The sequence below is a fragment of the Hippoglossus hippoglossus genome, chromosome 23 (genome assembly GCF_009819705.1).
Source record: "Hippoglossus hippoglossus isolate fHipHip1 chromosome 23, fHipHip1.pri, whole genome shotgun sequence".
Lineage (NCBI taxonomy): Eukaryota > Metazoa > Chordata > Actinopteri > Pleuronectiformes > Pleuronectidae > Hippoglossus > Hippoglossus hippoglossus.
In genome coordinates, this window is record NC_047173.1 from 6,708,206 (window position 1) to 6,732,929 (window position 24,724).

The window sequence follows — 24,724 nt, forward strand, 5'->3', positions numbered from 1 at the left end:
TGGGAAACAAGGGATTTGTCCTCATTTATTTTTCCAAAAATGCCAAACGCATCCAGACTGGAAACGTTTTTTTCTTTGTATTCAATCAGAAGAGGTTTCAACTGTACAGACAGATTTTTTTAGTCAGGGAATGAGTTGTGTCATGCTAACTGAAAGCCGGGCTAAGTATAAGCTTACTATACACTGGAAATAGGTCTGCATGTTCACGGGTGGCATTAACTTGTTATGACAAGTAGAGTTAAAATCTCTGGACTGGTGTCAAACAAGGTGGTGTAGCAATTAAACGTGTTTAATGTCAATATATCTGGTTACCGTTTTTGGAGTCATCACAGAAGGAATCATGAAAGTTGATATGGTTCTCGATGTAGGGTCTAATTTGTTTCTGGTCAATGCTGTCCTGTGTCTGCTCTCCCATCCACAAACTGCAGCTCTGTTTGAGCTTCACCCTTATCCGGAAGAATTTAAAGACTCAGATTAGGACCACTAACCAGCTTTATGCTCAATTGCCTCTTAACACTATTCCAAGAAAAGATGTGAGGTTTGAAAAAGCTAAATAAAGCCGTTTTTACACATGAACTTTGCCTTTTCTCGTATGAACGACGCAGCAGGAGATTGTTCGAGTCAGACGCGTTCACTGAAATCACTGTTTTGTGTTAACGGCACATCGACACCCTCATCACAGAAAGATCTCGAGTGTCGTCTTTCCAAGTCATCTGTGTCTTCCACGTGAATGACAACTCTCTTTCATCCTGACATAGTCTTTTTGTCTTTTATTCAGTTTTGCGTCTATTGCGTGTTAGAAATGTGATCACAACACCCACTTTCCTCGCTATGGATTCTCCAGACATTTTCCTGGTGTATTATCACATGGACTCACTCAAACATTCTCGAGTAGTTGCTCATTAGTTGCTGTTTCATGAAATTTAAGGTTGAGCCTTGGCGGAGGCACGGACTGCTGTGCTATTTTCCAAAATACTCGTCTTTTTTATTTTCGAAGAGGAATATTTTGTTTTATTGTCTTAAAGAGGTTAAAAGGTTTTGTTTTAATGCAAACAAATAAGAGGAGGAAAATCTGTTTCACTCAACATATTCTGCAGGTTGTCAATAAGTTACTATTCAAAGGAAACTCTGTGTGTGTCCTTAATTGACGTTCGCAGGTTGATACATTAAGATACAGAGAATGTCTGAAAGCAACATAAGGAATCAGCAAACTCGACCCCTTGTTCACAATGAAATATCTTTTTTCATTTAGCCCGTTGCAAAAGTAATCACTGATTTTCTGTCAGCCACAGCAGAATCATAGTTCTAGTGCTGATTAGCAGGTGATAGCACGCTGATGGAGCGCGCTCACAGAGGCCCTCTCCCTGCCTTCTTCTTCTTCTTCTTCTTGACAGAGTTAATGAGAACCGAGAAGTGGTTGTTTTTTCCTGTTACGCCGCACTAAGCTTTTAGCAAAGTGCTCCGACTCAAACGGCTGCAGCTACCTGCGACGAGGAACAAATATGTGCTTTATCTCTTAATTGCAGCTTTTGTGCGCGTGTGTTTGCGAACGCTTCAGTTGAAATCTGTGCCCTGAGGAGCCATACAGTGTCTCCGCTGCAGGTTATGCAGGAGGAAAACACAGACCGTATGCTCTGCTGAAAGGTTGACCCTTGCTTTGTATGTTTGCATGTGTGTGAGTGTTGATTTTGTATGAGCTCTCTCTCAAACTCCACTGGAGTTCATACATATAAACCACGTCGTGTCTGTATCGGATATTGTGTGAATTTTATGAACGTCTGCAGACATTGGATGTTTGTGTAAAAGTTAGCGTGTGGTTGTAATTATATCTCCTTCAGAAAAAACCTGATAGTAACCATACATATTAAATTGGGATTAACAAACCTGACAAATTCAGCATTGTTACCAAACTCTAAATACTTCATCAACTCAATATTTTCAATAACGACTGTGACACTTCTGTATAATCGCTGTAAATGAGAAATACAGTGGGTGCAGATGGCTTTATATGCAAAGTATAAAGCTTTTGGTCTTTACTCACACAAAAGGCTCACCTCCATTGTTTGATTCTTTCTCCTTCACTGCACCCAAGCTGATAATTATGTGGGATTTCACAATTGGCTGTTCCCTTTGCGAAATTCTGAAAGCTTGTCCTGTCCTGTATAAAACTGCCTCTCAGCAGACGTCTGATCATTTTTTGGAGTTACATAATTGTCTCTGTGTAAATATAGCGCCGACTTGCCCTTAAAAGTTATTCATAGCACCTTTAAACAAATAACACCAATCAATTTCTTCTGTCGTGTCGTTCTCCAGTGATGCCGTCTCCCCAGTTCTTCGACGGTCAGGCGCTGGTTTCCTTGAGCGACCCGGACATCACCGTCGCTGTTCCCTGGTACATGGGCCTCATGTTCCGCACCAGGCAGCCCTCTGGCACCCTCATTCAGGCCAACGTCGGACCGTCCTCCACCATCAACCTCATGGTAAGATGAATAGCTTACTATCATTAGAAATGCCAGCAGCGTCAGCATATAGTGCAATATTTTCAATAAATGTAATCTTCCCCATCGTCCAGGTGAGTGAGCAACAGGTCTGTATGGAAGTGTGGCAGAGGAAGCAGCTCGTGGCATCGCTAAGCTTCCCCCAAGTTCGGGTCAATGACGGAGAGTGGCACCACTTGCTGGTAGAATTGAGGAGTATTAAAGACGGCAAGGACATTAAATACATGGCCACGGTTTCCCTGGACTATAGCATGTACAAGGTAAAAGGCACATTATATTACGAGTTGTAAACGTGCTGCCTTAAGTTTCAAGCATGAAAATGTATTACTTTTTTGCAAATCTTTGTTTATTCAGAAGTCAGTGGAGATTGGTAACGACCTGCCAGGTTTGAAGCTGCAAACTCTGCACGTTGGAGGTTTGCCTGGAGAAGGAAACCATGTCAACAAAGGATTTGTTGGCTGCATACAGGTCAGTGTGTGTGTGTGTGTGTGTGTGTGTGTGTGTGTGTGTGTGTGTGTGTGTGTGTGTGTGTGTGTGTGTGTGTGTGTGTGTGTGTGTGTGTGTGTGTGTGTGTGTGTGTGTGTGTATTTCATTTGTTTCGCAAAAAAATAGTCTGAGAAATATTGCGTTCTTGAAAAGTATCAAACAACTTTTTACTATTTTCTTTTCTATTCTCGTCCTTTTTCCTCGTCCTTATGCTTCCACTCTTCATCACTTTGTCCTGTCCATCAGGGTGTCCGTGTGGGTGAGACATCCACCAATGTAGTCAACGTGAACATGGCTCGGGCCCTGAAGATCCGTGTGGAGGACGGCTGCGACTTGGACGACCCCTGCGACTCCAACATCTGCCCCGACAACAGCCAATGCAGCGATGACTGGAGCACGTACACCTGTGTGTGTGACTCAGGTAAAAATACACACCTGCATCAACACAAGTACTTTTGTAAAGTGTTTATTTCACTCAGTAACTTCATTTCTTACTTTGTATCTGTCCAGGTTACTTTGGTAAGGGGTGTGTGGACGCTTGTCAGCTCAACCCCTGTGAGCATGTTTCCACCTGTGTTCGCAAACCAAGTTCCTCCCATGGATACACCTGTGAATGTGGACCGAACCACTATGGCCAGTATTGTGAAAACAAGTAAGGTCACCTCCTCTCTGTGTACGTGTCTTTTAAGATGCTTTCAGACATGCTCTGAACTCTGGAGAGATCATCTGGAGTTTCTCTGGAGGAGGTGCATGTGTGATCGTGAATGTTCGAGTGAGACCCTCTGGAGTTTCTGCGGACTTTCTCCGCGTAGCCCCTTAGTCGATGTGAGAACACAGCAGGGGATCCTCTAGTCTGCAGGATTCACTGCGATGGAGTGGGTGTGTTGATGACGCTTCTAACACTTTGTGCCCAATGATCCCTCCAAGACATACAAGAGTCCTTCGTATCCAGATGTTAAAAAGACTAAAAGTGGACTTTGCCTCCCTCTGAGACAAAGCCCACTAATCTTCTTTTGTTGTGTTAGGCCCTTGCTCCTTTCGTAATGTTGCCAATGGCCTGAGTCTCTGAGAGCAGCTTTATTAGTAAGTAATCCGAGCTGGAGAGAGTGCGTGTGCCTGTGTGTGTGAGGAGAGAAAGACAAAGAGAAAGAGAGAGAGATATCAAAAAGAGAAGAAATTCATTTATTCATGCAGAGAGAAGTGTGTGGGCCTGCACAGTCAGCTTTTGTCACACAGTTGCCGTGAATTAGCCAACCCTGATTGAGAACCAGTCATTTCCTCCCTTAACCCTGACCCTTCCGACACGCATCACTTCCTGTCTGGAGCAGGATGTGGGATTCCCTCGCCACGCCTCACTGATCCTCCATAGGTGTTTAGTCTCAGTTGCCCTCATACCGGCGCTTGTCCCCTATCAGATCACATCACTCCACCGGAGATCCCATCTCTCTCTCTCTCTCTCTTTGGAGAAAGGAAGTCTCTGTGTGTTGAGTCACACTTGATTCACTGACTTCAAACTGTGGAGGCAGTTTATTCTAGATTCAGGCCAGCACAAGACATTTAGTTAACTGATAGGAAGTAATCAGATTTGTACAAGCTGATACCAAGTCAGCAACATGTTGAAACCTGATCAACCATCACGTTGAATACACAGCAGATGTAGTGTGTTTTTTGTTGTCTTTTGTACTCATTCTCCTTAGCTGGTATAAAGAGCAGCTGGAGGAAGAAGGTTCTTCTTATTCATTTTGTAATTTGAAGAAAAAATACAAATCTGAGGCTGCATGCGAGATTAACCTGCATTTCTGGAAGAATTAGTGCATTAGAGCTTGACTGATTTATCGGTTAGAGAATAAAATTGGCTGATATATCGGTATAAAAACTTTAATTTCACAGAATAAACAAAGCAGAAAATATGTGCATTAATGTTTAAACACATTTTAAAAAGTGCGTTTGTTTTCTTAATTCAATGGTTTAGTTTTCTTTTTTTTTAATTATCTTTCTTATTTTTTTGTGTGTTATTTATTCTTACTCATCTGTAAAATATCAAGCCCCGATTACATTTCCTTGTCATAAGGGTCTTTAATAATTCCGGGTTATATTTTCTTTCAGTTAAATGGTATAAATATATGTGTGTGCTGAGTCTAATTCAGTTTGTCCATGTCTTTCGATGACAGAGTGGAGAAGCCGTGTCCCCTGGGCTGGTGGGGCAGTCCCATGTGTGGTCCCTGTAACTGTGAGACTTCCAGAGGATTTCACAAAGACTGCAACAAGACCTCAGGAGAGTGTCGCTGCAAGGTACAAACACACACAACATGAGATTTCACAGGTTAAAAGGGAATATTAAAGGGTTTGTGTCGTGATTAAGGAGAATGATTAGAAGGTTGCACAGGACATTTTTGTGGAAACCTCATGTGGTCTTGTTTGACATGTAGCTCGACAACTCATGAATTACTGAACCATTTATCTAATTAAAACTCTTATTTTTGCTTGCACATCTTGGCGCCTCAAAATATCTTCATGTCCTCCGGCTCTCTTTTAATGAACTGAATATTTCATTATTGTAACGCGTCTTCTCGTCCCACAGGACAACCACTATCGTCCCGAGGGCGAGGACACCTGTTACCCCTGTGAGTGCTTCTCAGTCGGCTCTGAGTCTCGGACGTGCGACCCCATCACCGGACAGTGCCCCTGTAAGGGAGGAGTCATAGGCCGTCAGTGCAACCGCTGCGATAACCCCTTTGCTGAAGTCACGGCCACTGGATGTCAAGGTATTTGAATTCATTAATTTTGTGAATGTAATGTGATACTTCCCAATTCTTTACACCTTTTTTGCAAGTGAAGTTTATATTATCCTCAACAGGAAATTGTTATATTGAAATCAAAACCCATGGTTGTTTAAGGTTAAGTTGAAAGAAATAAAGAAGAAACGTTACAGCCGTTTCAGCCAAGAATAGAAATATATATACAGATCAAGACAATAACAAGAAAAATAGAAATGCAAAGTATAGGTCTAAAATGAGTAGTATACAATATTAAAACAAAAATAAAATAATAAGGTTGTTAAAAATATGTGCACTATAATACAAAATATAAAAAGAAGCCAAGTAAGGATATGTTAAAATACAATATATACAATAATACATTACACACAACATAAGATAACTTAACATAGCTTGACCGTAGCTGTTCCAAAATGCTGACCGATCACATAAATACCACGCTGTTCATGAGAAGTGAAACCATCCATGAAGGTCAGATATTTATGACAAGGACAGCTCTGGGTGTATTGGGTGTATTATTCCTTTAAATGTTCCGGTTCACAACGTGTACCCGGATGAATTGATGAAGTGTCAGGAGGAGACAAATAGTGTCGCTCACATCTGCTGGTGCTGCAGTCGAGCTAACTTCGCTGGCTTTGTCGCCGGCCAGCCAAGCAGAAGAGGCGAGTCTGGCTTGTGGGCAAACTTGGCAGCGGCACTGCGCACACACAATACAGTACAGATGAATGGAAGACAAAACCGCGAAGGCCTGAGAACAAATGTCAATGTCGTTTACTGTTTGACCCAATATGAAGCTCTTCCACGCCTCAGAACGTGCTCAGACTTTGAATGGAGCTGCATGTAGTTCTCTTTGTTGATGACAGATGTTCCAAATCAGGGAGTTTTATTTGTTTGATATGATTTCAGATATGATAGTTTCACGTGGATATGCTTAAATGAATCCTGACACGAGGAATTGACTCAGGGAAGTGGCGAGGATGAAAAAAAGAAGAGAGTTCTTTGCTTATGTTGTGCGGGTCACTGAGATGTAACCATCCATGGCAGGCCTCATACCGATCTGTCAGCTCTGCAGCCCAGACGACAGGAAGCCTCTCAAAAACTCAGTTAATGTCCCCGCAGCCGCTGATGATGACAGATGCTCTTATGGTTTGGAAAGAAATGACCCTCGAGGAAAAGGAGAGTATGGAAAAGTAAAAGTGATCATTTATTATTATTATATTAATAATATATTATTTATTTTTAACGAAAACTCAAAAAGGTTTTCAGTCACATTTCACAAACAGACCCATATTAAACAGACTTGGAGAAGTTATGGGTTACTGCAGTGACTTTGCTACAGAAAGTGAATGAAACAATGTGGGACTCTCATGGAAGCTTATTAACCCGGATATGCTGAACCTCACCATGGTTCGCTGCGTATGCAATAGAGAGCAATAATAGCAATCTTACTATTGTCAGTTGTCTTTATCTTCATGAACCTTTCTTGAACTCAACTGCACCTTTTGTCAACGGAACTACTTAGCTAATCCAACCATCATTGTTTATTTGGAGTCGTTGTGTGCAGTTGTTGTCAGGTAAATATAATACACTAGCCCCGTAGCACCTACACAGACAGAAAGTCCCTAAATTTGATAAATAATACTAGAGTTTCACGCAATTTACATAAAATAACCATGTCAAGTAGAGTAGCCCAGCCAATGTGACCAAACCCAACCCGAGTATCAGGTCGGGTATCCACACTATTGTGCAGTGGCTCTGTAGGATTCACAAATATCCCTGTGTTAGTTTGTGTGGCTGTTTTTTTAATAGTGGGGAAGATGTAACCAGAGCTCATGTCAAGTTTTTCTCAAGTAGTTCAGGTTCAGTTAACGATTTAACCTCTTAAAGGGCTAATTTTGTCTGACATCACACCACCTGAACCGTCTACTCTCCTTCTTTCCTCCACAGTGGTGTACAAGGGCTGCCCCAAGGCGTTCGACGCAGGCATCTGGTGGCCCAAGACCAACTTTGGACGGCCCGCGGCCATGAACTGTCCCAAAGGATCCATTGGTGAGTGCTCTTGAAGGTGGAGTTTGTGAAGGTGGAGAAGGACACCCCTCTCTTCACTGCTCCTTCAGAAGCTCCACCCCCCCACATTCATGCACACGCATCGCCAATAAGGTGAAACACTGATTTCAACAAACATTAGCATTAAAACCCTCTGATGACAGTTGTCAAAGCAACTGAGCATCAGGCCACCAATGGTCAAAATTACATCAAGGTCAATAACAAGGTTGAGGTAAAGTTGTATTTGTAAGAGTAAATATAGTTTTGCTTTCGTCAGTTGAATTCACCTGGTGTGTGTCTGTCTTTTTCTTCTTGAGTGATTATATATTAAGGCATACACTGAAAAAACTGTAATGAAGCTCCCTGATTGGTCGGTTAATCCAGCAGAGCTTTTCTCACCAAAAAATGTTTAGTTTGAAATTTGCAGAGAAACCCCATGTGCATTTACTGACAGTAATACCCCGCCTCCGCCAGCTCTGTGTGTGTGTGTGTGTGTGTGTGTGTGTGTGTGTGTGTGTGTGTGTGTGTGTGTGTGTGTGTGTGTGTGTGTGTGTGTGTGGTTGAGACGAGAGAATGGAGGTGAACTCAGAACTTGAGCTCGCTGACCCGTTCTCAGTAAAGCGCCATCACTTTCCTTGTTACAACCCCTTAGTAACCGCCATCACCATGGTGACCCCTTTTGTCGTCCGCCCCCAACTTTCTCCGCTGCCCTTCACCCTCTCCGGGCTTCAACTGGCAACTCCTTTAGCCATTTCTTCTTCTTGACAAAAGCACGAGAAGCGACTTCACATTTGGATGAAGTCTTTTCTCAGACTGATTCAAACTGGAATGACGGATTCAGATTTTTAAACCACTAAAACAAGAAGTTTTTATATTTTTTCAACTGTTTAACTTCAGCACATATTCCGACCAGTTTCTGATCCCACATGTGATTTTACTATAAAGAGCACAGCCATGGTCTTTTCCATCAGAACTTTTGACTATTGTCTATTCAAAGAATCTTTTTAAGACAATACTACACAAAAATGAAAGTATAGATTATAAGATTTCTTATAAAACCCCCACAGCCATAGTATGCAGTTTGTTTTTTTAGCTCAGTCTGCAGGTATTACCTACATCCAGCAACCTGAGAGGCAAAACCCAGGGCATAAAATATTATTTTTTATTTTGATTTCTAAAATAATGTAGTCCTCCGGTGCCGTAAAGTATTTTTTTAAGTATATGGTTCTCTGTGTGAGCGTGAGCTTGATTTTTCTTTCTCTGTTTTTGTATTTTCAGGCACCGCCATCCGCCACTGCAGTGACGAGAAAGGCTGGTTGTCGCCCGAGCTCTTCAACTGCACCACCGTCACCTTTTCCTACCTGAAGAAGCTGGTGAGTCAAATGAAATTGAACTGTTTGAGATGAAAATCTTCCACTCAGGTATTTGTGCTGACAATGTCCGTTGAGTAAAGTGCAAAATCAACTCTGGTCTTTCTGTAAGTTTAATTCAGAGATGCACGAATGAGCACAGAGAAAAGGAAATATCAGTGTTTTACACCTGCTGGTTGGTTCACATATGAGTTCATCTGTTCTCAGCATTGTCTTCAGTCAAGTGTAATTTGATCAGCAGTCTATTGGAGGTTTTTCACCTATTGTGTTGGAACCTGAACCTAATACTTTAGTCTTGAACTTTCTCAAAGTCTCACTAATCCTGGAATTGACCAGTTTCTGTTGTTTCATTGCACCCACTCAGCGCTCCTTCTCGTTCTCTTTTCACCCCTCCCTCCCTCCCTCCCTTCATTCTTCCAGAGCGACGACCTTCAGCGCAACAGCTCAAGGATGGACAGCGAGCAATCCAAGAACATCGTGCGCTTGCTTAACAGCGCCACCAGCAACACCCCGCATTACTACGGCAACGACGTGAAGACGGCCGCCCAGCTGCTGAATCTTGTGCTGCTGTATGAGAGCCGGCAGGCGGGATTCGACCTCACCGCCATGAGGGACGCAGAGTTCAATGAGGTAGAAAAGAAAAGTGACTGGATATAATAATAAACTTCGATTGAATGACTTTTAAAAAGTGTTTTAAAGGGATTGGACAGATTTTAAGTTAAAGACACACTTTTATCGAGCAACAGCGCCCTCTCCTGCCATACATGGTGATTATATATGTTTAGCCCTGTGTTTGAGCGATCAGGAATTTTCAAGTAGAGAAAAAACTAAGTCCATCAAACTGAAACACAGTGGACTTTGCCCTTGATCCTCGGCTTCCTGAACCAGAAGAGCTGCTGCTGTAACAAATACAGACTCTGTTTAGAAATCTTAATATTTAAAGTGTCCTGCCTGAATAGTGGATATAAAAGAAACTGTGTTGAAAGAATTGCTAGTCTTTTTAACTGATCTACAGTTCAGCATTACTGTTAATCTTGCTGGGCCTGATTCTGGAAATTTAAACTGCTATTATCGGAGATGGTACCCGCTCACCAAAGTTACATGGAAGATCAGGCGTTCAGGATGAGGAGTGGGAATGAAAGCGGCTCCATTCTCCCTTTTCCAACACACAAAGTTCTCTTCAAATTTTCCATTCATGTTACCTGTTAATTTTTTATCCAGTATTTGGTGCGTGCGGGCAGTGCCATCCTGGATCCTGAAACCAAGGAGCACTGGGAGCAGATCCAGAAGACCGACGGCGGCACGGCGCATCTGCTCCGCAACTTCGAGGACTACACCAACACGCTGGCTCAGAACGTCAGGAAAACCTACCTGAAACCCTTCACGATTGTTACGGACAACATGAGTGAGTGGAAGATTAGAAAACCCCCTGTGGGACAAACAGGTTCACGGTGTCACACCATGCTCACAATGTTCCCTCTTTGCCTGTTTTCTAGTTCTAACCGTGGACTACCTCGATGTGTCGGATCCAGAAAAGGCGACGTTTCCTCGATTCCAGGAAATCCGGGAGACTTATCCCAAAGAGCTCGGGTCGTCCGTCCACTTCCCCCAGTTCAACCTCGGCACCCAGGACCACAGAGGTAGAATAAAACCACACTAGTTTCATAAGTGTAGTGAAACACACTTGATTGAAACAGCATTCTCAGTCAATCACTTTATCTTTCCATCTTACTCAGCTGAACCCCCTCCGGCCCCTCCGACTCCGACGGACCTCCCTCAGGAGGAGGAGGAGCACACAGTGTCTGATAGGAGACGCCGACACCTCGAGCCTGACGCCCTTCTGCCGGTTGCCGTGGTGATAGTGTACAAATCACTGGGGGAGCTGCTCCCGGAAAGATACGACCCCGATCGCAGGAGTCTGAGGTAGACGATTGAATTTTATCTATAAAGTACTTTCAGGCTTTAAGTCAAAATGTTCAGACCTACACACCGTTACATAGACTCTACTCCCACTTTCTCACATACTCTGCTGGGATTAAATCATGATGTGCAAAGCCGTCAAACAGATGCAGAGTGATACTAAACAGAGGCAAAAAGAAAGAGCCCACACTCTGTCTGAACTCTATACTCACTATAATTCATAATGTTCTGTGAACTGTTCGAGAGACCCCACATCACATGAGAATATTTCATCTTTGATGTTAAAACGTATCATATTTACTTTGAGTGTGTTTGAAAGAACCACCTTATCACTGCCCACGTAGGCCTCTGTGATACTGAGAAAACATTGAGTCGGGGACCAAAAATATGATACTGAGACAAGAATGGGACGTTAACAAAATGATAAGATAAGAGAATAAAGTGTGTTCAAACTTCTGGCCCTCCTGAATAGACTGTATGTAGCTCCCCAAAAGTGAGGCAAAAGCATCTTGACCAACCCCTGGTGGCTGGTGGCAGTATAAGTCATAAACCGTACCTTCTCCGTGGAGTTGGATGGGACATGGACCAAACTAAAAGTCAAAGTACATGTTAAAGAAACTTTTCTCAAAGATGTTTTTTATCACTTTCGGTCGTTGTTATTGCACTGATGTCGGTGCTCATTTCAATGGTCCCTTTAAACTTTACTTTAAACAGTAACTACTTTTTTTGAGTTTTGTATTTATTTGATCTATATGTGTAATTTTGTATTCATTATTGTAATTAGTTATTTTGATGCTAAAAATGGGAGTCTATGGTCTGTTGTGAAATCTTGCTATAGCTCAGTGTTTAAAAACCGTCTTGTGTTTCCAGGCTCCCCAACCGCCCGGTGATCAACACGGCCATAGTGAGCGCCACAGTCCACAGTGAGGGCCCGCCTCTCCCACCCACCTTAGACCCCCCCATCACCCTGGAGTACACCCTGCTGGAGACGGAGGAGAGGACCAAGCCTGTCTGCGTCTTTTGGGACCACTCCATTGCGTAAGTTGGACTTTAGTTTTCAGAATCTCAGAGATAAACTTTTGCACGGTTAGTGGATGTAGTTATGTTTTTTTTTCTCTCCAAGGAGTCTGTTGTACTTTTCTACATTCCTGACTTTTGTGTGTATGTGTGCGTTGGTGTCTAGGATCGGAGGAACAGGCGGCTGGTCTTCTAAAGGCTGCGAGGTGCTGAACAGAAACAACAGCCACATTAGCTGTCAGTGTAATCACCTGACCAGCTTCGCTGTGCTGATGGATATCTCCAAGAGAGAGGTGCGTCCTTAAACTTTTGTCTCTGCTGCTTCATCGCTTTATTAAAAGTTTCCTTTGTATGGATTTCCTGACTCCATGTCTGAATCTCTCTCTGCAGCACGGTGACGTTCTCCCCCTGAAAATCGTCACCTACACCACAGTGTCCGTCTCCCTCACCCTGCTCCTCCTCACCTTCATCTTGCTGTGCCTCTTGCGCCGGCTCCGCTCCAACCTCCACGCCATCCATCGGAACCTGGTGGCAGCGCTCTTCTTCTCTGAGCTCGTCTTCCTGTTCGGCATCAACCAGACTGACAATCCGGTGAGTGTGTTTTTTGTCGGACATAACCCCGCAACCCCGTCAGATGGACTCAAGTTCCCGTTCATCAGCACCACCAAGCATGTTCCAAACCTGTTCTTTTGAAGGGATTTTAAATTGGATGTTATTCAACACTATTATTTATACCAGAGTGGATATTGTTACACTGATGTTTGCAGAGAATTAAACTGTCTGCTTAGGTGGTTTTTATCAAGTTTCTACTTGTACCACTTGTAGTGGCAGAAGGTGGACGTTTTCAGGTGTTATCCTTCCATTACGTTTAGCATTTTCAAGTGTTTATTAAACACACTCAGCAACACTATTGGATTTCAGTGCATTCAAGTGTTACAGGTGACTCAGGGATATATGCTTACCTCTGCCATGGAGGTTGTGTTTTCCCCCCTGTTGGTTTGTCTGTTACATAAAGGTAACTGGAAGGATTTTCACGAAACTTGGTGGAAGGAGGCAGAATGGGTCAGGAAAGATCACATTCGATTTTGGTGTGGATCCAGATCAGGGAGCGGATCCAGGCATTTTTTTTTCACTTTCTTTAACATTGTGTGAGAGGGGACGTTTTTTCAACATTTTCTTCGATTGTGTTGGATTTCTTGAGTGATGTATAGAAACAAGAGGGGAAAAAATGACATCCAGGGCATTTTGATGGAAACAACACAGACTGCGAAGGTGATACAGACACACACCAGTTAGTACATTTTCCTGTGCTTGTGGCGCACTTTTGTGGAACATGAAGCGGGATAACGATGTGTTTACTGTATTAAACTGCCAGGCACCCGACAATATTTGTTTGGCTTGCGGGCTGCCATCTAACGTCGTGTTGACAGGGGTTTACCACGCTCAATGGCCCGAGGATTACCTGAGAGTCTGTCTTTATACAACAGATTATGTGTTTGGGCGATCAGCTAATGACTATATTAGTTAGGAATCCACTGGTTGCCAAAAACCTCTTTGAACAAAACCTGATAAAACCAGTTTATTCTACTGTCTAAGTTTAAAATGTCAGTAAATCTCTCTCATTAAAGAGCTATAGGATGTAGGGTGAGACACTGTAGAGTATGCAGTCTGTCTACTGAGCTGATTAGTGTAGATTATTGCATTCATAATCTATTTTGGAGTTAGGTCGGTCACAGAAACATGCACGCACACAAGCGCACTCGACATACAGTAAAGGATCAAACAGTGTGGGAATACTTTGAAGTCTGCTGACATAGACATTCGGACACACACAGCTGTACAGCTACACACACACACACACACACACACACACACACACACACACACACACACACACACACACACACACACCTCCGTGGGCCAGTAGCGGAGACATGCTGTGACTGGTACCTGTCTCCAGGAACAGGCCCCTGGGGTTGTAGACCTTGGAACGGTTTCAAAAAACGACTCCTTAGTTTTCACTGGATGAATCTCTCACGTGTCGGCAACAGAAAACATCATTAATATGTTAATTGACAGGTTATCCTGCTCATTCATTATGAATGCAATGGGGTTTGGAAAGTCAAAATACTTGATAGCTCTTGGGGAGATGTCAAAAACAAGCAGTTACCTCGTAAAAGTAAAATATTTGAAAATGTGAAAAGTGGCTTTGTGAATTTGATAGTGACACGGATGCCACGTTGGCCTGTGGAACATAATTGTTGTTGTCGTTCAGACACTTTCTGGGTGCATAGTGAGGCCTTTAGCTTTCCTTGGCTACTGTGTCTCCTGAGGTTCAAGTCTTCAAAATAAGACACATGCAAAAGTAATAATGCCTTCACGTGGTGTCGGAATAATCAGAAACATTTGTTCCCCTCTGGGAAAATTCATGTGAATGCCATCTCAAGACAGAGCAACAACTCGGAGAAACTTTTGGTACGAGTTGCCAAGCTGCTGATGTTACTTATAAACCAATTAACGTAACTTTGCAATAAAAATTTAACTTATTAAATGTTAGACTTTTTTCACTTGCAAACTGTTTGTCCTTTGTTTGTTTTTATGATTAATGCGTATAGGTTTTTAATTAGTTTTATTATATTGTAAGGAGGTGTGAAGGTATTTTTTTTATGTTATAAACACATAAATACAAACTCTCTTTCTGTTTATAGTATTCATGTTTTTTCCCAATTCTGACTCTAAAGCACATGAACACACCTAAGTTGGAAGAACTCGGGGAATGGCAGCTTCCGAGGAGCACGCAAATGCACACTTAGACAATGTAATGTCTGTTAAACAGCAGCCACTGCAGGAGTGCAAAATAGTACATGCTAAAGTAAAGTGTACAAAACAGCAGTGTCACAAAATCCAAAAACGTTTAAAGCAACTGATAGAAAGTAGGAGAACAGCAGACAGATCTTAATTAATTTAATTAAATTTTTCATCTCTTCTTTCACAAGTTACACAATCTCCCTTTGAAACCAATGCCTCAGCTCTGACTCGTCTGGCTCAACCAGATGTTTACAGCCGTTACACAAAGACGTCACCGGATCATCAGATCCAACTGTCAATCCTGAACCACCATCATGGGTAGAAGCTGCTGAACGCCAGCTGTCAGCCAGATGTTTGGCTCTGACCATGACAATGGAAAAAAAGTCAAGAATAACCTTATATCATAAACAATATTTCAGTGGAGGTTTACGAGCTAATACTGAAAAAAAAAAGAGACAAAAGACAAGAGACATAAAAATAAAACTATCTAGACAGCATTCTGATTCTTCCAATACAGAGTAGATGACCTCCTCTGTTCTACAGCAACAATCGGATTTCACTGCCCTTCACTGAGCTGTTCTGTACCAACCATAGCATAATATTTCTGTCCGAGTCCAACCACCAAACCAGAATAGAAGATTAGGAGCATGTATGTTTACAGGTTTCGGGGGAGCTGTGGGAGTTTTGTCTTGTTTCTGGGACAAATGTTCTGACTCACAGTGTTTTGACTGGGAAGAGGGGGACTGAGTTACACGCTGCGTTATCAGCACCTGTATGAATGAATTGTAGAAGCCAAGTCTGCAGGGAGTTCTTTGAGAAAGAGGTTTTCATCTGTGGTTTTACTTTGCTTTTTTTATATATCTGAATTCGTAAGTGTGTTTGTGTGCAATGTGCAAGCATGTCCTTGTGTGTGTGTGTGTGTGTGTGTGTGTGTGTGTGTGTGTGTGTGTGTGTGTGTGTGTGTGTGTGTGTGTGTGTGTGTCAGTACTGTGGAATGCTGTCAGTGTGTGCCCAGGGCCATCTGCACGATGATTTATAACCCTGTCAAGGTAGTCTATCTCTTTCTTTCTTTCTCTCTCTGTCTTTCTCTCTCTCTCTCTGAATTATTGCTTCATTACATAAGTTGGTGAAGTTTGGCATAAAAAACGTTTGAGATATACTGCCGCGAAGCCTGAAAGTATTATTTTCCCCATCGACTAATCTGTTTATACCTTTTTTGACAATGTGATTCGTTAATTGGTCTATTTAAGTGCTGGAAGGTCGAAAACATCATCATAAGTTAGGTGACATACAATAAAATCAAATAGCTTGTTTTGACTGCCAAACAGCCCAGTATTTAAATCTGTTTGACACACAGTGGAAAACCGCAAATGCTCACATTGAAGAAGCTCACAACCTGTCTTGAATGGATTAACTCACTGAGTGGTTCAAAAATAAAGCAGCTTCTCTTATTGCTCATCTGGATTCCATCAAAATGTAAACACATCCTTACGGATCTCTGTCTCTTCTTCCCTCCTCTGCATCTCCTCTCCCTGCAGTTCGTGTGCACGGTGATCGCCATCCTCCTGCATTACTTCTACATGTGCACCTTTGCCTGGATGTTCGTGGAAGGGTTGCATATCTACCGCATGCTGACCGAGCTGCGCAACATCAACCACGGCCACATGAGGTTCTACTACGCCATGGGCTGGGGCATACCGGCCATCATCACGGGTGAGGCCCTCACACACACAGACACACACACACGCTCACAGACTCCCACACTCAGGTACAAAGCAAATGAAGATGGCAGGTTGTCAGGGAGATTCGTGCTGGGACTCGTCTCCTCTCTTTAATCCTCGTGGGAAAATTAATGAACAAGAAACGGAGGAGATTTCAAAGACAGAGACAGACATATTGTATCCTGCTTTGTTTTAGAAACCCACAATATTTACACAATAAAACACAAAAGTAACATGCATGTTTTTATTTTTTTAAAGTTTTTACTTGATCAAAATGCAGCATTACATTTTAACCAGCTCATATCTCCAATTAGTCACCGTTCTTTAAGCCTGTCATTTTCTACATATTTTACTGTTGTAACCCATCTTGTAATGGTTCAAATGCTTTGTGATGTACTGACATGCTTTAATGGAGACCAGCAGAGCTTCACCTGATTGGAATTCGGATTGAGAAATAGTGCGAGACAGATGCAGCGCTAAATACACAGAGATCCAAAGGAGATGAAAGTGCAAATGACAGCGATAAGTGATGGATATGACAGTTGGAAAATTGGAATAGGAAGGAAAACAAAGGGGAATATCCTGGATTTGTCACCTCGTGTTATTTAACACGGACGTCAGTGAAGTTTTTGAAATCATTTCGGAGGATAATACTGTGTGTGTTTGTGTGTGGTCAGGTCTGGCGGTAGGTCTCGACCCTCAGGGATACGGGAACCCAGACTTCTGTTGGCTCTCTGTCCACGACACACTCATCTGGAGCTTCGCAGGACCCATCTTTGTTGTCGTCCTGGTATGTACATGAACTGAAGTCGTCCGCAGGCAGCTCAACACGGAGCAAACTCTCAAAGAATGAAACTAACTTCCTCCCTCCTTCACCGTCTCTTCAGGTGAACATTGTGATCTTTATCCTCGCTGCGAAGGCTTCCTGTGGTCGCAGGCAGAAAGCGATGGAGAAGTCAGGAGCGATGTACGTTTCACTGTCACATAAAACACAACATGCGCATGTTCATTTAACATTGGCATCTTTATTTTTGGAAAGAGCAGCAGCGTAAGTCTCAGGAATCTCATCGTGTGTGTGTGATTCACTCTTCAGCCCTGCACTCCGGATGGCCTTCCTCCTCTTGCTGCTCATCAGCGCCACCTGGCTGCTCGGCCTAATGGCAGTCAACAGCGACGTGATGACTTTCCACTACCTTTTCGCCGTCTTCAGCTGTCTGCAGGTAACACAGGGTTGATGCTGGACCTCTCCATAGAGATTCTGCTCACATTCTCTATTCGTTTAAACACATGCACAGAGGTGTATCTTTCCCCATACCCACGCTGCTGTTTTAACAAATGTTTTTTTTTATCACAGGGAGTCTTCATCTTCTTCTTCCATGTGGTCTTCAACAAAGAGGTGAGGAAAAACCTCAAGAACGTCTTCACGGGGAAGAAGAGCGTGCCCGACGAGTCCAGCACCACGAGGGCGTCTTTGCTCACAGTGAGTGATCAGACACACACAAACTGTGTATCCTCACATGCAGTTCACATCACAGAATGCTGTGTGCCCTTTGTTTGGGACTGTTGTTTTAAATCTGCTCAAACTCGTTCCTCCATTTCCAGCGTTCTCTCAACTGCAACAACACGTACACAGAAGACGGCCCGTTATACCGCTCGGGCATCGGAGAGTCCACCGTGTCCCTGGACAGTACGCTCAGGTCAGCTAAGAGCCGCAGCAGCTACCTGGCTTACGCGCTCAGGTACAACACGCTCACTGACTGCATGGCTGCTTTTACTACACTGCTGCACCACATGTGTGTGTGTGTGTGTGTGTGTGTGTGCAACCAAGCATGTTTTTTTTTTGGGACCAGTTTCATTTTCTCTCTCTGCTTTTTCTTGGTCGTGCTTTCCGCGGTTCTGTTGATGCATCAAATATCTCACACATACTAACACATTTCAGGCTCCATGTTTATGCACACTCGCTTGGCGGTCACCCTCTGTCACCCTCTGTCACCCTGTCCTTATTCCAAGCCCTGTCCAAACCTGGGGATAAATCAAGCGGCTAAGTTTCTCTACATTTTTGTTTTCTCTGCTTCCATACGTGAATGCTGCCACATAATGGCACCTGCACGGAGATGTAATCGGGTTTGCATGTAAGATGAGGCTGAGCTTTGCCAGCGCATGGTGCACGGCCTTGTTGCAAAACGCCATACAGACATACCCGTACCTACTTTCACAGATACCCAGACAAAGGAGCATCATACCTACTGTGCATCCACTCACACTATTCATGTCCATTGTGTTACATTGTTGAGTGTTGTGTGTTTTATTTCAACTTTGATCATGTTCATTTTGATTCGACGCATTGTGTTGTTGATGTGAACATTTCATGATATGCAGACTTAAAAGCTGCAGCAGTAACTAGGGGGAGGGCAGCAGCAGACATTTAGGCTAAGAATGTGTTTTTATGTTTCAGATCAAGCTCGGTGTAGTTTACTAGAATTCAAATGTTTTAGTCTAAATTACAAACTGTATATACATCGATATCCTTTCTTAAACAAACATATTAAACTGCATCAGCATCAGTCTCAGGCACTTCTACGCTGTAAATATGTATAATTTATTATAAAACATGCTGTAGCATGTCCTTCTTTTACTACCAATTGAGTGTAGTAGATTTTTATTAGCATGTATAAATCTTCATTCCTTTTTTTGAACTTTCTTAATCAGCACCTGAGCAACAGCACAGGTGACGTTGACATGTTGAGATATAGCCCTCCCACGATCGAGTGGCTCCTCATCTCGGGCTAATCTCACCTGTTTTCAGACTATCACAGGCGTGTTTTCATCGCAATGGAGTGGTGTTACATGTACCTGGTGTTTTTAAAAGAGTTTTACAGAATCAAGTTGAGGTCTGACTGTGCGCCTTGACTCGTAAAGCTGTCATCTGGGTAATGCGAACTGACACTGGGGTCAGTAAGAGAGCAGAAATGCTGGGGGGCGAGCGATTAGGCGTGCTGCCTTTCAGAGACAGAGCAAGGGAAAATGGGAGAAGAGAGGGGCAGGAGGCTAAGGAAAGGAGGGTATACACACACATATACTGTATGTATATATATATATATATATATATATATATACACATCTTCCCTGGGGCATGCTTGCAGCTGCTTCCAGAAGCTCCTCTCAGAACAACCATCAGATAAGTCAGAGTCTCCGGTAGCATTTTTACCCTCCAGCCAAGATCTCAAACCAACCTGGAATAAGCCGGAGGAGATGACTGAGGAGTTGAATCCACATCATTTGTAATCAATTATGGATCAAATTAGGCAAGATTCAATTAACAAATCACTGAAAGAAACTATATAAATATACTATAAATAGACTTCAATAAATGATGCAGGTGTAATGATTTGAATTTGTATCCATACGTCTTATTTTTGATGATCAAGACTTTAACCTGATGCAAGGACACCTAAACCACATGCTATTTTTTGTTCTTCTCTTAATTGAAGCCAACAACAGAGGCAAATGTTTTGTAATAAGAGATGTCTGTTTGTATAAAAGTTGGGGCTTGAATTTATTTCCAGAGACGCTGTACTCCCCCCCCCCTCTTTATCCTGTTTATCTCAACCTCTTATTTTTCACTCCCATTTCTTCCACTCCCTGTCCTCCTCTCCCTTCCTCCCTGCTGCATCTGTCTTTATCTATGAAGGGAGGAGTCTGGTCAGAAGCCCAGCGGCTCCTCAGGAGCAGCTAAAGGACGCACAGATCTGGATGGACCTCTGTTCCATAGAAACGGCACCAAGGGAGATGGTGAGTTCGCCGTGGTTTTTCAGGGGTTTGTATCAGATCAAAGTTTCTCAGCTGACTAACCCTCCTTGCTCCCCCCCCCCCAGACTCGGACTCAGACAGTGAGCTGTCAGTGGACGAGCACAGCTCCTCCTACGCCTCCTCGCACTCCTCCGACAGCGAGGACGACGACATCGACGTCAAGCCGAAGTGGAACAACGAGAGGCAGCCCGTTCACAGCACGCCTAAAGGTATGTGTGGTCCGACTGAGGCTAATGATGAAGCTCAGTCAGTGGTTAGAGAAGTACTCTAACAATTTCATACTTGAGACAAAGTTTTTTCATTATATGCTACTTAAGTTATTCTACTAACCTTTATGAGATCAGCACTATTTGGCATTTTTAAACATTTCCATGATTTTTCTGGAAATAATTCAAGGATCTTGATAAAAAATATCAGGCATGTTTGAGGGACTGATATAAGAGTCTGGCATGTGGGGCCTTGGTGGAGGTATGCACTCTTCTGCTTCAAATATGTCTCTTCCCCCCCCCCATCAGTGGATTCAGTGCCCAATCATATGAAGCCCTACTGGCCCACAGAGCCCACCACAGCCAGCGACAGCGAGGATCCAGCTGGGGCCGAGAGGCTGAGGGTGGAGACCAAGGTGAACGTGGAGCTGCACTCGGAAAATAAGCTCAACCACACCGGAGAAAGAGAGAGGGAGCCGCCCCAGGAGAGAGACAAACAGACGACCAGTAATGCGAAAGATACAGCGCCACCTAGCCAGCACAACAGCAACCATCATCCAGAGCAGAGAAAAGGTAAGAGAGAAGAACTCGATTGAATTCAATCAAATTCATTTATTAAGATTATTTTTTAACACTGGAGCTGTTTGTCCAAACTCAGGCATCTTAAAGAACAAGATCAGCTACCCTCCTCCGCTCACCGACAAGAACATGAAGAACCGCCTGAGGGAGAAGCTGAGCGACTACAACTCCCCCACCATCACCTCCCCGCCCCCCAACAACAACAACACCACGTCTTCCCCGCCTCCGTCCTCCGTCAACATCATGACCCCTTCCTCACGGCCGCCCTCGCTGGCCTCCAACGACGGTGGTCGCCCCGGCAACCACGAAAACAGCTCCCTCATCAAGCCGCCTGTGGCCCCGCGGCCGCAGGTCCCTGTCGGACCCCCGCCGGCGGCCATCTACCGGGAGACCAACGGGGGGGTGGCCATGCACTTGAAGTCAGGGACGGTCAACGGAGACAACGAGTCAGACTCAGAGTAGGTAGTGTTTCAGCGAACACTGGCAGCTGACACCATTCTGTGGCCTAATACAACATACATAATAATATAGTTGAAGTGAATGTATGATCCAAAATCAATCAACCAGCATGTGGAAATTCATTTTCAGCCACCATATAGAGGGAAATGAAATTATGTCAACCATTATCCATGAAGAGTTCAACATATTGAAAACTTATTTAACTTATTAAACGCTTGTTTTTTTCTTGCTGAGAAAATGAATGCCCATCTCATGTCTGTAAAGCTGTTTTCAGACATGAACTCCAGAAAATTGTGTTTCGACATTTTCCGAACTATTAGGGCTTTCTCAGGTCTATCATATAATGAAAACGCAGCAGGAGATTGTCCGAGTCGGACACGTTTACAACAACAGGAAAATGTCCAGAACATTCAGGCGAGGGGTGGCGTCTGTGTAGCGCCTGCATGAGGCAAGACGTGACATAGAAATGCAGAAATCACATGTTTTTGTTTTGCTGCACAGCAACACAGACTATCAAATCAAACTATTCATTTGATTATAGCACGAAATTAGATAAGATTTGTGTTGTTTCATCCTCCACCCTTTCTCCCCTCTTCTTTCCCTCCCTCCATTTCTTCTTCCGCTCACAGTGGCAGTAACGAGACTTCAATCTGACCTGTCAGGATGAACCCAGGCCGGTCCGCCCCTGGGAAAGAAGGGAGCGAGCGGGACAAACCACCAGGGAAGGAGAGCCAAGAGTGGAGGGGAGTCAAATGAAAGAATAAATTAAGATGGAGGGGTGCTGAAGACAAGGGTGAAATGAGTGGGAAAAAAGCTCCTCTGCCTGATCCGTCCTTCCATCCCTCTGGTGTTCCCTCTCTCTGGAGAGCAGTATTAATTGCAGACTTAAAGACTGCCTGAGAAGCAGAGATAATGAAAAGATTTGAGAAATAATAAAGGGAATACCGTGTTGGACAGAGGATGAAATGGAGCCACGTGTGCCAAAACCACTAACGTAAAGGGGGACGAAGATGAAGAATGCCCCCAGAATGCATTGCAATCCCCAAAAGGATCGTTATTATGACACTTCGGTCAAAAAGCTGGACAATATTTTGGGACTTTGCATTTTTCTCATGGAGAAAATCGGACGTATAATCACTGTGCATGAACCATACGTGCCGGTACTACAGACGTAAACCCCGACACAAGCTGTTCCCGACACACGCCAAGTGCTTTTCCTCTTCTCCTCTTTTTTTAACTCAAAGAAAGGCATCCAGTGCATTTAGAGTGTAATTAATGTGTAGATATTGTTAAAGAAAATGATCTATTTTGTATTTCAGCTGCAGCAAGGACGAGTTTCGACACTAAAACAATCATTTCGCCTGTGTTGCACTAGGAATGCTTTCCTGTTGAGAAAATCACTTGATATGCTGGTGTAATCGACTGAGAACAATTACCTGCGTGCCTTCAGGCCTCAATCCAGAGCGCACACACACACACACACATACACACACACAGGCTTACATACTCTTACTGTATAAGAGTTGGGGTTCCAGGTGATGTAATCACTCTGGCAGCATTTGTTGCCGTAAAGACACACACACACACACATAACGGATTAAAGACTGTTGTGTTTGAGTGTGTATGGAGTTTTTCAGTTGGAGCACTATGAACCTGAAGCCTTCTCTTTCCAGTGTCCGTCCTGCCTCTTTCTTCAATGCAAACAAATATTCCTGGTTACCAAAGTCCTGATATACAGTCAACATGCAGACTCAAGTTTGGGTCATTTCACTTTGAACTTAGTTTCGTGCAGAAGCATGTTGCTGCCACACATGTATAACGTACAACGTATCATGTTATAACGTGATAACTTCTTGTTAAAACATAAATCTTCCCACGTTATAAATGGTTAAACATATTACGTTATTAAGTGATAACATACATTTTTAATATTGTAACTTCAAATATATCAAGTTATAATGTAACGATCAATTTTTCTTTTTCTGACTTGGCGAGCAATACGTTTCCGAAATGTTTCAAAAGCAAAACCATAATTAATATAAACTCTTGAACATAAATACAAATTGTTCCTTTATTACTAAATGTCTGAATCTAAATTCAAAGTGAAATTTACCCCATCTCTAATGCATCCTGCAGCTTGTATAATGCCACTTAAAGCCTGGTTTACCACTCACTGAACGCCTTAGTACCACACAGACTGTTCGTCCTCTGTGTTTCGCCCTCACGCGGACGAGGCTGCCGATAAATGTCCTCGTTGTTTTATTGATCCCAGACACTGGAAATGTTTTGTAACATAATGTATATTTATTTTTTATGGTTTTCAGACACTGGAAAGAAAGAAATGATTGTGACTGTAAAATTAAAGATGACATGATGACTTTTTAAAACTGTGTTGTAGCTTTTTTTTATGTGTCATTTAGCGAAGTTAGCAGTGGACTAACCAATGAAGATTAGTGTGGTAAAAGAGAGAGGTTTCAGCTCCTTCATAGCAACTGTTGCTTACCTGGCTCCTACTGAGATACTTAACGTCAACCTTTTATTAATTTATTATTATTAATTTTTTTATAAGAAGATCCCATTCTGATCAACATTGGTCAGTAAATCTTCATGTATAGAGGCAAACCTTCAGATTCATTATCTCTACTTCTTGAAAATAATGGATTGTGTTTACTTATCTAACTCATTAACAAAGTTTTCTACCTTACGTATACAATACACGTGTTGGGAGATTGTACAATAACTACATTTTTTTTTTTAAAGTGAAACACAAGTTTCTGCCACTGTTGGAAAGTCTTCTGTCATTTCGCAGATTCAGTACTTGGGGCCCAGCAGGAAGGAGCTGATGTCAGCACATCTGCAAACCAATCGTGACTCGCCAATATTTAAACCAATATTTAAACCAATATTTAAATCTGTGATGACAGACGATGTACTTTAACTGCGCACATTGAGTTTAGACTCAGAACTTGTTTTTTTAATCATGAATAAATCATTGAAATCTTTTAATATTAATTATTAATTGAAAAT

The 24,724-nt window shown here is 42.9% G+C and overlaps 1 protein-coding gene across 3 annotated transcripts in view; it reads left to right on the forward strand.

Moving 5' to 3' along the window:
• The window catches only part of celsr1a (cadherin EGF LAG seven-pass G-type receptor 1a), a 91,390-nt gene extending 67,306 nt beyond the window's left edge, over positions 1–24,084 (forward strand). For 2 of the 3 annotated variants that reach the window (XM_034578573.1, XM_034578575.1), the window contains 27 exons: positions 2,314–2,480; positions 2,573–2,758; positions 2,853–2,966; positions 3,231–3,405; positions 3,495–3,636; positions 5,156–5,276; positions 5,566–5,749; positions 7,709–7,810; positions 9,086–9,180; positions 9,598–9,807; positions 10,399–10,582; positions 10,674–10,817; positions 10,914–11,100; positions 11,968–12,135; positions 12,281–12,407; positions 12,505–12,705; positions 16,461–16,635; positions 17,321–17,433; positions 17,531–17,610; positions 17,737–17,863; positions 17,998–18,123; positions 18,246–18,382; positions 20,335–20,435; positions 20,519–20,662; positions 20,969–21,232; positions 21,318–21,696; positions 22,327–24,084. In XM_034578573.1, coding sequence (XP_034434464.1) covers positions 2,314–2,480; positions 2,573–2,758; positions 2,853–2,966; positions 3,231–3,405; positions 3,495–3,636; positions 5,156–5,276; positions 5,566–5,749; positions 7,709–7,810; positions 9,086–9,180; positions 9,598–9,807; positions 10,399–10,582; positions 10,674–10,817; positions 10,914–11,100; positions 11,968–12,135; positions 12,281–12,407; positions 12,505–12,705; positions 16,461–16,635; positions 17,321–17,433; positions 17,531–17,610; positions 17,737–17,863; positions 17,998–18,123; positions 18,246–18,382; positions 20,335–20,435; positions 20,519–20,662; positions 20,969–21,232; positions 21,318–21,696; positions 22,327–22,351 — 4,178 coding nt within the window. In that variant the 3' untranslated portion in view covers positions 22,352–24,084. The remainder of the gene's footprint in view (positions 1–2,313; positions 2,481–2,572; positions 2,759–2,852; positions 2,967–3,230; positions 3,406–3,494; positions 3,637–5,155; positions 5,277–5,565; positions 5,750–7,708; positions 7,811–9,085; positions 9,181–9,597; positions 9,808–10,398; positions 10,583–10,673; positions 10,818–10,913; positions 11,101–11,967; positions 12,136–12,280; positions 12,408–12,504; positions 12,706–16,460; positions 16,636–17,320; positions 17,434–17,530; positions 17,611–17,736; positions 17,864–17,997; positions 18,124–18,245; positions 18,383–20,334; positions 20,436–20,518; positions 20,663–20,968; positions 21,233–21,317; positions 21,697–22,326) is intronic. The other variant, XM_034578574.1, reaches the window with a different exon arrangement.
• The last annotated feature ends 640 nt before the right edge of the window (positions 24,085–24,724 follow it).